Source organism: Oreochromis niloticus, linkage group LG17, assembly GCF_001858045.2.
Source record: "Oreochromis niloticus isolate F11D_XX linkage group LG17, O_niloticus_UMD_NMBU, whole genome shotgun sequence".
NCBI classification, from domain to species: Eukaryota; Metazoa; Chordata; class Actinopteri; order Cichliformes; family Cichlidae; genus Oreochromis; species Oreochromis niloticus.
The window spans coordinates 18,737,443-18,751,563 of NC_031981.2; the positions used below are offsets into that span (position 1 = coordinate 18,737,443).

The 14,121-nt window shown below is 43.1% G+C and overlaps 1 protein-coding gene across 32 annotated transcripts in view; it reads left to right on the forward strand.

Annotated features, from left to right (window-relative positions):
• Positions 1 to 14,121, forward strand: part of celf2 (cugbp, Elav-like family member 2) — a 236,708-nt gene that overhangs the window by 75,991 nt on the left and 146,596 nt on the right. The window contains exon 1 of one of the 32 annotated variants that reach the window (XM_019346853.2): positions 2,587 to 3,167. The exons of 27 other annotated variants lie outside the window; for them this stretch is intronic. In XM_019346853.2, coding sequence (XP_019202398.1) covers positions 3,091 to 3,167 — 77 coding nt within the window. In that variant the 5' untranslated portion in view covers positions 2,587 to 3,090. Of the gene's footprint in view, positions 1 to 2,586; positions 3,168 to 14,121 lie in introns of those variants that run through there. 4 more of the 32 variants (XM_019346860.2, XM_005475849.4, XM_019346863.2 and 1 more) reach the window with 4 other exon arrangements.

Below are 14,121 nucleotides of genomic sequence, written 5' to 3' on the forward strand. Positions count from 1 at the left end.
TCAGTGCTGAAAGAAAGGCAAGCAGTAATCACAATAAATAACATGTATACAGAATAAAGTATACACCATGTCCAGAAATGAAATGTACAATATGTACAGAGATAAATATATATATACAAAAATAAAAGGTGCTAGTCAGGCCAGATCAGGTATTTGCATTGATTAGGGCTGTTGCTCTCATTTAAAAGCTGCCCCTGAGTCTATTTGTCTGTGATACAAAGATTTGTTTATAGTTGGAAACAAATTAGGGGACATGCACTACATTTGCATGTTCAGTTCACTCATTTCAAACCTGATGTATTTATGCTGCAGCGGCCACGCTGTGAGATGTGTGCGTAGAAGCTTTGGCCAAACACAGACATGCAGTTTTAGCTTTAAGCCGTTTAAAATGTAAGGGTAGTGGCTGCTGTCATTTTCAGCATGGTTTTCAGTCAGTAATACTGTGTGATGTTGACTGTGACCAAGTCTTTGGGGTAATACAGTCAATCAACTTATGTTGTGTTCAGATGCCTAAATGACATTTTGGGAGACATTTGAATCGGCTGTTTAGCTGTAATGAGCCATGTTTCGGTGATGTGTGCCCATGTTTCAAGATTTTCTCGTCTGATGTAACAAAGAAATGCAAATAAATTGCAATTTTTTCAGGGGGAACGATGAAGTAGGAGTATGAAATGCAATCAGAAAGTTTAGTGACTCCACCTATAAAAATCACAAACCTTACCTGATTTAAATTTGACCAGTCGCTTGGTTTGCAATAAAAGTGATGTGGTGAATCCAAAATATGGAGGTCTTTCTTCTTCTTGTGAGCCGCCATCTGAAAACGGTGTTCGTGAGCACCAGGTCAGGCCTGAAAATGACAGCCTGCTATGGGAACGCAGCCCATTGTCATGCAGCAGTTCGTTATATAATGTTCAGCACAACCCCTGGTCTGATGAGGGTCGAGTGTGGTGAAACATGCAGAGTCGTCCCCACTCCTGGGACACTCCAAGCCCTAAGGCACTGATGTAGGATCAGCGTTTCCCATCCACACTGTGACCCGAGTTCTCGCAAGTAAACATGCAAGCTGACCCCCGAGCACAGCCGCGGGCCAAGTCCCACCCACACCATACACTTACCCTGCTGTATGTGCGCATAGTGAGCTTTTTTTTTTTCTCCCATTGACCCAGATACTCATATTCTTCCCCCAGAGAGCCGCCTCTCTCAGTCTAAGAGAGCCTCATTATTTCACTGGAGTGCCTCCCCTCTTTTCTCCATTGGAGGAGGACGAAGGAAGTGGGGCAACCTGGCGGTTGTACTGCGCAGGGGTGCGTTCAGGCCCACACGGGTTCCACGGGGAGGCATGCTGGATCCACACAATTAATGCAGCGTAAAAGCGAGTCAGCAAATTTGCAGCAAATTATGAGCAGGTTCATTATTACAAGGCTGTCCCAGAGCGTAACTGCACCTCTCCAAATATGGCCAACTCATTTGATTCTAAATCAACTAACCGGCCGTTCTTTTATGAAGTTACCACACTGAAGCATGACTGCGGAGCACTCATTAGCTTACTGGAAAGTAAGAATCCACTAAACTGATATTTGGTTTGTTGATAGATTATTGTGGCCTCATGATGCCTGTTCCCTTAATTCAGTCAGACTGAAAACAGGCTCACACTGAAACAACCCAGTGGGTTATGCTGGTGTGAGAGTGTTTGTGGTTATTATCTGAGAGATGGTGACATATGATCCAGGAAGCCCAATTTGAGGTTGTTTTTTTTTTGTAATTTCCCCATATCAATAACATAAGGTGGAATTTTACAGCTCTGTAAAATAAATGCACTGAAGTCCATTTTCCTGAGGAAGACTGTGGAATTACAGCCTTCCTGCTACAAAGGAAGCCAATGCATGCTTCCATATATTTTGATTGGCAGCGCTCCTGCTTCATCAGCAGAGTGGCCATACTGAAATAAAGGAAGCCCCTGTGTGTAGATGTGCAGAAGTCTGTATGCAAAGATGTAGAGAACATCGCTTGTAGTTCCATAAAGCCATTAACATAATAAATATCTATCCATGATTTCCAGTAACTGGTTAGTGCATCCACGTTTGAGCTTAGGCTAAGCCATCTTTAAGCTCTTAACACCCATCATTGAATTCTCACCTATGTGGCATTCCCAAATGAAAATCACAAGAGAAACAGGAGGACAAATACATGCAAGATTTAAAAGGTGAAACCTTCGAGTTTCTGAAACTATGTTTGTTTAGATCTAAACTAAGCAGCAGGTCACTGCTGAGCTGGTAGATGCTGAGAGGTTAAGTACATTTCTTCTTGAGGAACAAACATTTATTATTAGTATTATTATTATTATTTTGTGTCATTAGCAAAAGTAATAGAATCTTTAAAAGCATGATGCCACAAGAACACTGGCTAGAAACCACGATTAAATCCAGTGGAAGATATTTAATGGTTAAATGTTCCGATCATTCTAATATTTGTGCGCGGTTAGCTTTATCTCAGAGGTTAAACTCTGCGTCTCGGCGCCGACTGCGTTTGGAGACTACCCGAACATAAACGATTGAAGCCGCCTCCTGCTCGGAACATCGTGTGTAGATGTGAAAGCATTCTCGTCTGTGGTGAACGGCGCGCTCTGGTAGCCGAGGAGACCTAATAGTTAAAGATCAGCTGCAGCGCTATGCGCCACGCCTCCACGGCTCGACACCTGGCTCTCCAACAGTCCGTCAGTTGCGCTGTTGCGGAACGGTTTTTCAGACAGGACCGGCGGAAGAAAAGCGGGAGGTAGAGAGAGAGAGAGAGAGAGAGAGACAGAGAGAGAGGGAAAAAGCGAATGGGGGGCAGGAAGAGGAGAATGTGACAACTGCTGGATGCGGACAGAGTGTGTGCGGCTGGCTACACTGCCTTTGGGGAGGCCTCGGCTCTTGCACCTGTCCCTCTCCGTCTCCGCGGCCAGGCGCAGTTTGGGCGAGAGCGACGCTCCTTTATTTATCAGGCAGGGCGCACAGCGGCGGAGGCGCACACACACTCTCTCACACTCTCTCTCACACACACACGGACGGTACTGTACGCACACACTCATACACAGGGCAGGAAGGCAACATGACTTCATCCTACAATCTGGATTTTCTGCCCGATATGATGGTGGAGAGCCGCCTGCTCGTTCCCGGGGACAGAATGTGAGTTATTCGGCTCTTCTTCTTGTCCGCCAGTGGTGTGTGTTTGTGTGTGTGTGTGTGCGCGCGTGTGTCTGTGTGTGTGTGTGCTTTATACTGTCCTGAAAAGCAGCTGTCCGATGTGGAAATGTTGCTCTGCTACTTGATATGTGACCAGAATCGGGGTCAGAATGAAGGCTGGAGCCGGTGTGACTGTATCTGTGTTTTATTGTGTTAGTTATGGCTTGTTGTTATTAATATCCGTCGATAAATTGTGCGGGGATCGCAGGAGCGCCCGCGGCTGTTATCAGCTATAGACAGGATGGTGATGAATGAACGCCATTATGGGAAATTAATGCCACCGCCGTGAATAAACCCCGTCTTTATTAAGCTGTATTATCCGGCGTGTGTCGTCAAATTGTTGTATCCAGTCAGGTCGACTCTGGGAACATTTAGAGCATCGGCTTTTCCATCTCGCTCCGTGGAGCAGAGGAGGGGAAGTTGCTTTAATTTGCGGCAGCCGCCCATCCTCATTTCTTTCCCCGGCTCTCGCCGGGCTGGAAGCGGTGGGGTCGGGACCGTGCGGCGGGCTTCGGGAGCGCACGATGCCGAGACCCATAAAGACCGACGGAGTGGATCTGTGGTTGCAATAAAATAAAAATAAATAAAATCGCAGGGTGGGAAACAGAAGTGTTCTCAGTCACACGAGACTCGATCAACTCCACCACAGGCGTTTTCCTTTTCTTTTTTCTTTTTTTTTTTGCGCTCTCATCCCGTGTTTTTCTCCTCACTTTGGACTCTTTGATGAGGGGGGAAACAATCCGAGCGACTGGAAGAGCAGCAGCAGCAGCACCGCGGCTTTTTCAGCACATTTGGGAATGCACGGATGACTTGTGTCCCGTGGTTCAATTGGATTTGTTGTAATTCAGTTAAACTCCGGAATTTGTCGAGCAGGGACAAAGGGAGGGTTTCATCCCGGCATGATGTGTTTTTTTCCACATGCAGCGCATGTCCCACTTATGTCCCCTCAGCTCACGGCGCCTATTTGTTGAAGGCTCGTGTTCTTTCTTTCTTTTTTTTCCCCTCTCTCCGTCCTCAGGAGAGAAAACGTGCACGCAGGCTGTGCTGTGGCTCTTCTTTTCATTTTCTCATGAAGGTCTTTTTTTCAGTGTGCAGTCAGTGTATGTTCGATTGCTGCTGCACTTAACTTCTGGTGACTCATGGTGTAAAAGCATAGAACAAAAGTAACGAAGAGTAAGTGTGTGTGTGTGTGTGTGTGTGTGTGTGTTGGGGGAGTTATGAAAAAACCTCATAATGCTTCACTTTGAGGACACTAATCTACAAATGTCATAAAACAGCATTACAATAAATACAATAATGCATGTGGAGATTAAGTGTCTTCCATAAAATGCATAATTAATATTAATGCTATGGTAAAGAAACATGTAAATAATAAATGTCATGGATAAGAGACCCTTTATGCATTTGTAGCTTACAAATTCTGTGTAAGTCACGTTGAAAAATTGCCTGTGAAGCGAAGGAAAATGTGTCTGTTCAGTGAATATTAAATACAGTAATATAAATGTATATTTATACTAATATATATGCATACATAATGGACTAGGGAGAAATATCGGTATTGGCTGATATCGGTCATGTTCACTGACAGCACACAGAAGGATAATATCATTTTATCATTTATCATATTTAACGACCAATTTGATTCTATAAAAGGCCAAAGCAGTTACTGCCTGGTTGTTTAAACATCCAAAAATGACCAAATGTTCACTGTTTTTAAATAAAAGTAACATGAAAGTGGAGCCAACATGGAAGCGGTTTAAACTTTCATTCTTTTTAATAGACAGACAGCAGGAGGCGACTCCTTTTTGTATGGAAGTCTTTGGGAAAACGACCCTCTTCTCACTCTGTGATCTCAGCAAACATTTCCTGGTCAGTGTTTGGCGTCGCTCACTAGTTTTGGCTCATGTTGAATTGAACATTCAGTCCATTTTCTAAATCACAGCCAGAAAATGGGTTATCCAGGATATGCTTATTAGCTAAAGGCTTGTCAGTCAAGATCCACCCTTTGCTCATCACTTCCAGGTTCAGTAAAACCACCTCTGGTTAATTAATAGCCACAAAACTAAACATGTCTCATACATTCCAATCAGCACCAGATATGTTACATTTTAAACATATTTCTCAATCAGTGCAGTGAATCTCTTTTTTTTGCTATATAAACGTAGCTATGAAAAAGATCGCACCCTAAACTAGCTGCACTTTATTACAACTACATAAAAAATGTCGTAATATCATAAATGGGACTCGAAAGTCAGTTTCCTACCAAGTGATATGAAATAATTCATTATAAAGCAAATGCAGATGTTAGTTTGGCTCTGTTATTGTTGCTTTGCTGTACAATTTGACGTCATTCTGGCCCCCAAAATGTGATAAAAACCACAAATCTTTAAGGCAAAATGACTCTGGTTGAGCTGCTTGTGATACATCAAATCTCTGATAAAGTGGTCACACATAAACTTTGCTGTTTTTAAGTGTCACTAAACCAAAAGAGACCGGTAACGGTTTCTCTGTATCACTGTAGGAAGCTGTACGCTCTACAATACTCCAAAACTGCATTAATCAAGAATTATTCATCCTCCACAGTGATAAAAGGCCAGGGCACGCACTTTACCCTGCAGAGTCTCCCTCCATTGACTCTCTGTGTAGTGTATCACCCAGATGTTATAGTGAAGCGATGGCTTTCTCATTAATCAGTGTCATCGTTGCTGACAGCGTGGACCCCGTGTATAACTGGCGGGGGTGGACGAGGAAATCATCGCGCTTCCAGAAAGCCTTCTCCTTCTGATGTGCTTTGCATCGCCAGTTGTGTGTATATCTGCCCCGGAGTGAAGGATTTATGAATAATGTGTGTCGCAGGAATTAGACAGGCCTATCTGTGCCCTCTTACCCAGCCGGTAAGGAGGCGGACAGGTTGAACTAGATAGCACTTATGGAGATGACACTTTGTATTTACGTGAACACGCCTCTCGAGCTCACAAGAGGTGCTCTTAGTGATCTTTTCACTTTTTTTTGTTTGTATCATTGTTTTTTTAACAGCTCTATTTTTCCAGGAGCAATGTACAAAAAAAAACATTTGCATTCATGTCAGGTCTTTTACTTCCTCCCACATGATACACCTCTGAAATTCTTTCACTCTGCTGATTCCTTATGACTGTGATCAGGTCGGGAATTGGCTTCATTCCCCCTTCCTGTTCCCTTCCAGTAGCAGCTCCCTCGTTGATGGTGACAGCCCCTGACAACATCAGACTTGACAAATATTAGCTGACATCATAGCTAATATGGAAAATAAATGGGACTAATGGTCTCCCTCTACTCACTCCTATCGAGCCTGAAAACACAAATAAGGGGTAAAGTGAGAGAATCAGGAAAAATTGTGGTAGACCTGTGCCCTTTTCTTTCCACTCTTACTTTGACTCTGAAGCCGAGACTGTCTCTGCCTGTCCCTGGGAACTATGTGACATTCTTCACCTCCTTAAGCTGAGTGTTGAATCCCCATCTGGTGGAGAACTGTAATGTTCTTCGGGGTCCATCACACATCCAGGCTGAAGAGGTTCGGCCTTCAGCAATCGTTTTTACACATTAATGACCAACCGTGAAGCTAAAATCTGAGTAAACACGGGATTACTAACTAGAGACTTGAAAACAGCAAATGCTTGCAGGGTGTATGCATAACCCGAATGTATAGCTTCCCACGGAATGTCTTTATGACCCTCCCTCCCACTCGTCGCTTCACTTCCCCTTTCTGACCCCCCTGCAGATCATGCAGCTGTGAGGGTCCTGGGACAGACAAGTATGAGGCGGTAGAAAACTTTATGTCAAGATTACACGTAGACCATGCATGCATTTGAGTTTATCCGGTCACAGTGTGCATAGGAAATACAAATAAGGCTTCACAATACATTAAGGACAATGGCAATGAGCCCAACAATTGAAATACAATTCTTCAGACACTTTCCTTTAGATTTCATGTAATGACATGCAAAGAAAATATGTTCACAGGGGGATGTGATGAGTTTATGGAAGCGATGGGTGACTGGATTCTGCTGATAAATGATGCATACAGCAGCAGGACAGCATGTTGTGTTTTTTTAAAGAGTAGATAACACAGAAAGCTTCAGTTTACATAATCGTTAAAATATTAGCAAGCCTGACAGACAAACTGTGACATCTCACTCCATTCTGAAGTCTGAAAGCCTTCCATTGACCTAAAGTCAATTACTTTCCATTCAATGTAAAGTACTGCTTGCCTTCTTTCTTAGTAATTTTCTTTCTTCCTGCACTGCAGACAGGGTGACTGGCTTCACTTAGCAGCCTCGTACCGAGAGAGCTACAACCACACTTCAGACTCGTCCCTCTTTGAAGGCTGAAAAATCTCCAGAGTGCTGTCACTGCTTTCCACCATGTTTTCACTGATTCAGAACAATCCGTATTGTTTGCCTGCACGCCTTAAGCTTTGCAGCTGGTACCAATGATGCAATCGTGCAAGTTTTTCAACTGAGTTGAGTTCGTTTCTTCAGCAATAATTAAAATCTGAAATGTAACTATTAACCGATGAGGAATTTCACCCGGCTTAAAGGGTAGAGACTGGCAGCAGCAAAGTGTTCTCATGAGAAATGCATGTGAGGAGGAGGAGAAGGAGGACAGACCACGAGGTTTTTTGAAGGAAGAATAAGGAGGCGGCCTGTCGAGTGTGCTAGGAAAGCTGTTAGCGCCACTAATGCTTATTTTAATTCATTCTATTTAAATTTGACCATTGCTATGCAGACCTTGATCCAAATGTCACTTAACAGGAAATTTCAAACCGGTGATCACAAGAAATCCAAAATCAGATATTCCCTTTAGTGTTTCAGCGGGGGGGAAAAAAAGGTCACGCTGGAAGTACATTTGCATATTTTGCCAATCAGTATCACTGCGTGACTAAAAAAAACATAAATTATGTTATATTCAGCTGTACCGCTTCCAAAAGGAGGGGTTGTAAAAATGCTGATGCTTGCATGCTTTCCTCAGACTCACAGGAAACAGTCGCCACATTTCAAGGTTTGAAGATGTGCATAAAATGAACCCTCAAAAAAGTGCAAATTGTATCTGTATTTATCACAAAACTGGTAATTATTTACCATTTCTGCCTCAAATAACAACCAGAAATTTTGCACGATCTTGGCAGGTCTGACCAGAGTCCTTTCAGGTTAGACCTATGTCTCTGCTGTCGTCGATGTCCGTCGCGTCAATTAGATGTGCAGTCCAATGAAAACTCAGCTCTTTACAATTACAGGAAGTAGATTACACCTTCTGGCAAATCACGGCCCATGCAGATGATCAGACTGGTACATCTGACTAATCTCAGATGTGAAATGGCAGCGAAGAGAGATCAGTGGAAGGAGCATGGTGAAAATTGACATGGGCAGAGTGGGAGAGGTGCACAGACGGAAAAGTATGAAAGAGGGAGGAGGAGGAGTGATGGTTTGACAGCATACGACTCCCTGGACAGACATCTGGTTGGATTTAAATGGTGTCCTATCAGAAGTGGAGATTAAAAGAAAAAGAGGGGGTAAAAAAAAAGAAGAAGACAGGTAGCGATGATGGTGGCGATGGTGGCTTTTTCTCTCTCCCAGGCTAAAGAAAGAGGCTTAACATGACACACACAGGCATCCAATGAGGAAAGATTCATCAGCAGATGATTCTGTTATGACTGTTTTTGTTCATAATGGTGTTATTTTAGTGGGAAACATGTACAGTGTGTGTGATATATGATTTGATGGAGTCGTCTTCACGCATCAGCAGCTGCAGCGTTGTTTTATGTCGTTTTCTCTCAGTGTGTGTGTGTGTGTTTTTGTAATGTCATAATGATGAATGTCTTTCCTCTGCTGGGGCTCAGGAGCAGTTGTCTGTGGCTGACACCGCTGTGTGTAGGTGGTGATGTATCACGACCGTGTGTCTAAGGTCTCGCTGTGGATGTTTGTGTGGATGTGTGAGTGTGTGGTAGAGGTGAGGCTGTGAATGAGCAGGTGTGTCCGTTGTTACATTACAGGGTCAACAAATTGAAAAGTTTATGTGGGCTTAGATTGCGTTTTTGTTTCTTGCGTGAGTGTGCCGGCTTCCACATCTGTAATGACCCCGTGTCCTGAGTGCAGGGTAAATCACACCTGTGTTTATGACACTAAATTTCTCCACTTAAGTCACTTCATCTCGATTCCATCACTTCTTCAGATCCACCTGATTGCTGGTGACAAACTTAGAGTTGAAGTTAAAACGCTGTGTTAGCCACATGTGAAAGAGGAGCATTTTTAGAAACCTCAGGTTACTGGCTCTTAAATTTAGTACTGCAGTTCTCCAAATGCTTCATAAAAGCAGGTGGATGTTAACCTAATAGTATCCTTACCCTAGGTGGAGGCTGAAAGGTTGAACCCACAACTGAAGTGTGCATCCTCAAAGCTAAACTCCAGGGAAATTCCAATTTTTCACCTTTAACACATCATAATGAACGTTTATTTAGGGCACAAGCACAAAGTAAAGTTCAACACTAGACAACGCAGTGCAATAGCACTGCATAATTTGAAGCCTATTATAATAAATGTTAATGTAACACTGCAGTAAGGTTACTTGGGTACTGAAGAATGTGTGAAGAATGTGTTATTTATCAGTACTTAACTGCTAATTCCTGATTCAGGACTTGTACTACATAATGATTACTTAGAACCAGCTGGGCGAGTCTATAGGCTGTTAATGAATAATCTGTTAATGATAGTCCATAATTATCCATATACTGATCCAACACCACACTTTCTTCCAGATGAACTTGGCAACAACACCCAGCAGCACAATACAGTCATCATCATCACTCCAGCCTTAGTTATTCTCTTTTGTCCCTTCAAGTAGTGAAACTACTTACTTAGTACTTCCTCCCTGCTGCAAGATTATGTCACTCTTACTTATGGTCCCCTCAAGTAAAGTGAGCTACTTAGTACACCTTAACAAGTCGCCAGTGTATCGCTAACACTCACATTCCTACCTATGGCCAATTAAGAATCAGCAGGTAACCTAACCCCACTGACTGCAAGTCTGTGGACTGTGGGAGGAAGTCAGAGAACCCCAAGAGAACCCGCATAAACACAGGGAGAACATCCAAACATCCACACAGAAAGTCTCCGGGCAGAAGGTGGATTCAAACCCAGGACCTTCTTGCTGTGAGGCAACCGTGCTAACCACCTGCCCCAGCAGCAGATGTGATAGTCGTGATTGTCACTGTTAGGTATTGTGGAATGTCTCAGTAACAACTCGGGCCCTTTTTTACTTGTTCTTTAGAAACTGAGAAAGTTGTTGTGCTTTTTGTCAGAATTTTGTAACTAACATAAATTAATTTTTTGTTCCTGTTGTGAAGCAGAACACATTTTTGTAGCTCTAAAAGATATCTACCATTGAACTGCCTAAGCAAGAGTATTTGTCAGCATTCAAGAAATACAACTCCTGCTTCCAGTGCAGTGTGTCAGTAACCTAAAGTCATGACTTAACTTGTTCACCGCTTATGAAATACTTTACTCACACAGTACTTGTTGTTAATAGGAAGATACAACAGAAAATTTGAGATTCGAACACTAAACTCCATTAGTTTCAGTCAGCGTCACACTTGGTAACTGTAACAAGCCTTTTGACTTCCTAGCTGGATGATCACTCTGTGTATCTTAGAATATTGAACTATCCCTGCTCAGAAAGTTTGAAAAATTGAAAGTCACAGATGTTAGTGGATCAAAACGTAGCAAGGATAGGGAGCAGGATTTGAGCTAATAATCACAGTCGCCATGAGTGACTTTTGATCTGCTATGTCCTACTGAGACCAGACCTCCGAGTGCAACACCTCATTTGACACTCATACTACATACTGTGCATGTCGTGCTGAAAAAGTAGTGAGGGCACAGTAGCCGGGCAGATTGTGAAGATGTGGCTCTGGTGATGGATTTATTGTACTAAGTGTGCGCCTTGACTTGCGTCTTGTGTATTCTGCATTCGTTACTGAATGCATGCATCAGCTAGCTGATGATCTCCTCGTGATTGTCTCATCCTTCTTTTCCCCACTGTCAGCCATGTTGGCTACATTTCTCCCTTTTTTGCAGCCGGGAGATCACGCTCGTCTGCTGTTTTTGAGTGTTTCCTCTTCCTTTCCTTTCCGAACGTTTTCCCTGATTAATCTAATTCAGCACGTCAAGAACCGTTCGATACATTTGAGTGTTTCTGTCTCTCTGCAGTGGCTGCAGCTCATTGGCCTTCTTATTCAAGTCAAGTACACTGTTTTAAAAGCATGTACACAGTCCTTACCTTATCAATTGAGCTGTGGAAAGCAGTGTTTTGTGTGTGTATGTGTGTAAAACCGTGTTCTTGTGTGTATTTGTGTCTGAGTGGTTTTTTTCTGAAAGAAGAGAATTTCATCACTTGGCCTTGAAACGAATGAAGCATGCACATGTTTTCAGTGCGGCACACACACATTTCCACCCACGTAAATACGCAGAATACACACCACGTGACACACATACACACACACACACACTCACTCACACACAAACATAGTCCCCACGTTGTTCACATCATGTCCCTGGGCTGTAGTGACGGGCAGAAAAACAACTGAATCCTCAGAGACTAAGAAAACACAATGATGCTCTCCCTTAAACCTTTCGGTTTATGTATATCTGTCCTTTGAAACATCCCTTCTTCTCTGTCTGTTTCTCTCCTTCCTTCCTCTGCTTCCTTTCTTCTGCTCGTCGTCAATAGTCAGCCATTGCGTTTGTTCTGTGCAGCGGCATTACTCTGCCTTGCCAGAGGGAGAGCTTACCTCATGCATGTCTCAGTAGATTTTTCTACCCCTTCTTCCCCACATCCCTCGCTTTATCCCTCTTTGGCCTGTATCTTCCTCTCTTTCTCTCTGCACTCCCACTCTTTCCCTCTTTCTCCATTGAAGCGTGCTAAATGCTTTACCTCTGTCAACTCATGAGTCTGAGAGGAGCTCATTATTGTGGAGAAGGAGAGGAATTCGGGATTAGGAGCAACATTCGTGGACCGAGGCTCTTGTTTGGCTAAAAGAGCCATCAGAATTACAGACAGCGGTAGACTTACCTGCGTTAGTTGGCGCTATTATTCGCTAATCACTGGGACTCAGGGTTTTACTGAATTATAACCTTCCTTTACCTGCACGAATAAAGTTTGAAATAGACCACGGTTTTCAGTAAATATCTGGTCCTAATACCATATCTCCTGAGCCGTTTTCACACCTGCTCTGCAGCCGTGAACCTTGCTAGACGTGACCTAAAGGAGAAGCATGTGAGGACACAATGGGATCAGACATAAAAGGGGTGTTTAACTTGCCGGGACTCCAGTATCAGTCCACTCGATGTCTGACTGAGCTGATTTGCACCAGTGCAGGTCTACTTTAGACAACACATTCACCCACAGATCTGTATCATTTACAGTGTTGAGAATGAAGTCTGGGATGTTCGAAAGACCATTTTCAGCTACTGTCCTGTTGTGTTTCGTCCTAGATTTTCTGGGCTGCACGTGCGAAAACAACTTTGTAGTAGTGTAGTAGGAGTGTCTGTACAGTTATGAAGAGAACCTGTGAATGTGTGCACTTACAGAGAGAAAAGTCATGGAGTCAACAAAAGTCAACAGAGACACTGTTGAATCTTGGTTGCAGGTTTAGAAGCATTGTTCTTACACAGGCCAAGTACAAGTACATGTTGGCTTGTCAAACAGTCTGAACCCTCCTAAGACCCCTTGCCCACGGCAGATTTGAGGTTCACTGTATTTTGCAACTTTTGTAACTTTCTAAAAGTCCAATCCAAGTATAACTTGTGCTGTTTGTTACCGTTTGCCAGGTTTCCCGAGGTGAAAATGTTGATAGAGATCAGGTGTCTCTCTCCAACTGTTTTTAAAAAAAATCTTCCTGCAATTTCTTGGCTCTGTCCTCTTCTGTACAACCATGTGCAACACCATTTGTGCCTTTGAGGGCATGGTATAAAAATGTCCTCCTATCCCCTTATACCAAGTTACCAAGCACTGGGACAGAAGTCACCATGCTTGATGCTCTAGGGTTGGACAACTGGATGAATATATGTGGTATTGGTTGCCGACCAAGTCCGTCCATGACTTCGTTGCATAACTTTTCATTGTTGGAAGTTGCTCCTTTGATGGTTTGTCTCTTTGAGTTTGCTAAATAATTGACTTTAGCACCACAAAACGATGCCAGCTTCCTTCTTGTTGTGATGATGATGACCTCAGCTTAATGAGAAGCTGTACACAGACACTGACAAAGATTCTCTCCGTAACTTTTAAATGTAGTGCCATGGAAACCTAGCATTGTGTGGTCCATTTAGAATAATGTAGGACAAAACACCAATACCAAACTACCCTTTTTGTTAATGTCAACACTGCAAGTTGTCCATCTGCTTGATGATGGTTCTTAAGTTTACTAGTTAAGTAGATTTTAAAGCGAACACACTCACAAATACATCTTTAAATATATCAGATATTATATAGTGTGATAATGGTCGATTGGAAAATTTTAAAAACATCACCCAACCATGCGATTCATCGTAGTTTAATGCTACTGTCCACTCTTAGTAGTACATGGAGACCTGCATGGGTAATTAAGATGTAATCTGGGCATAAAGCGATACATTTGGGTGAGAATTCTCCCCAAAATACTGGGACTCAGTCGCTGATATTCAACCCCAACAAATCACCTCTGGCTTTGAAACTTGTCTCGTATGCAGAATGCACACGCTGGCCTTTTGCATACATTTATTGGGCTGGTTAACTTGCATGAGTGTAACTGTGAGACCACGTGAGAGCCGGCCCGGTGACATTAGACAGCGCTGAAACTTGAAAGGGTCTGATCACATGGCATTCAAAG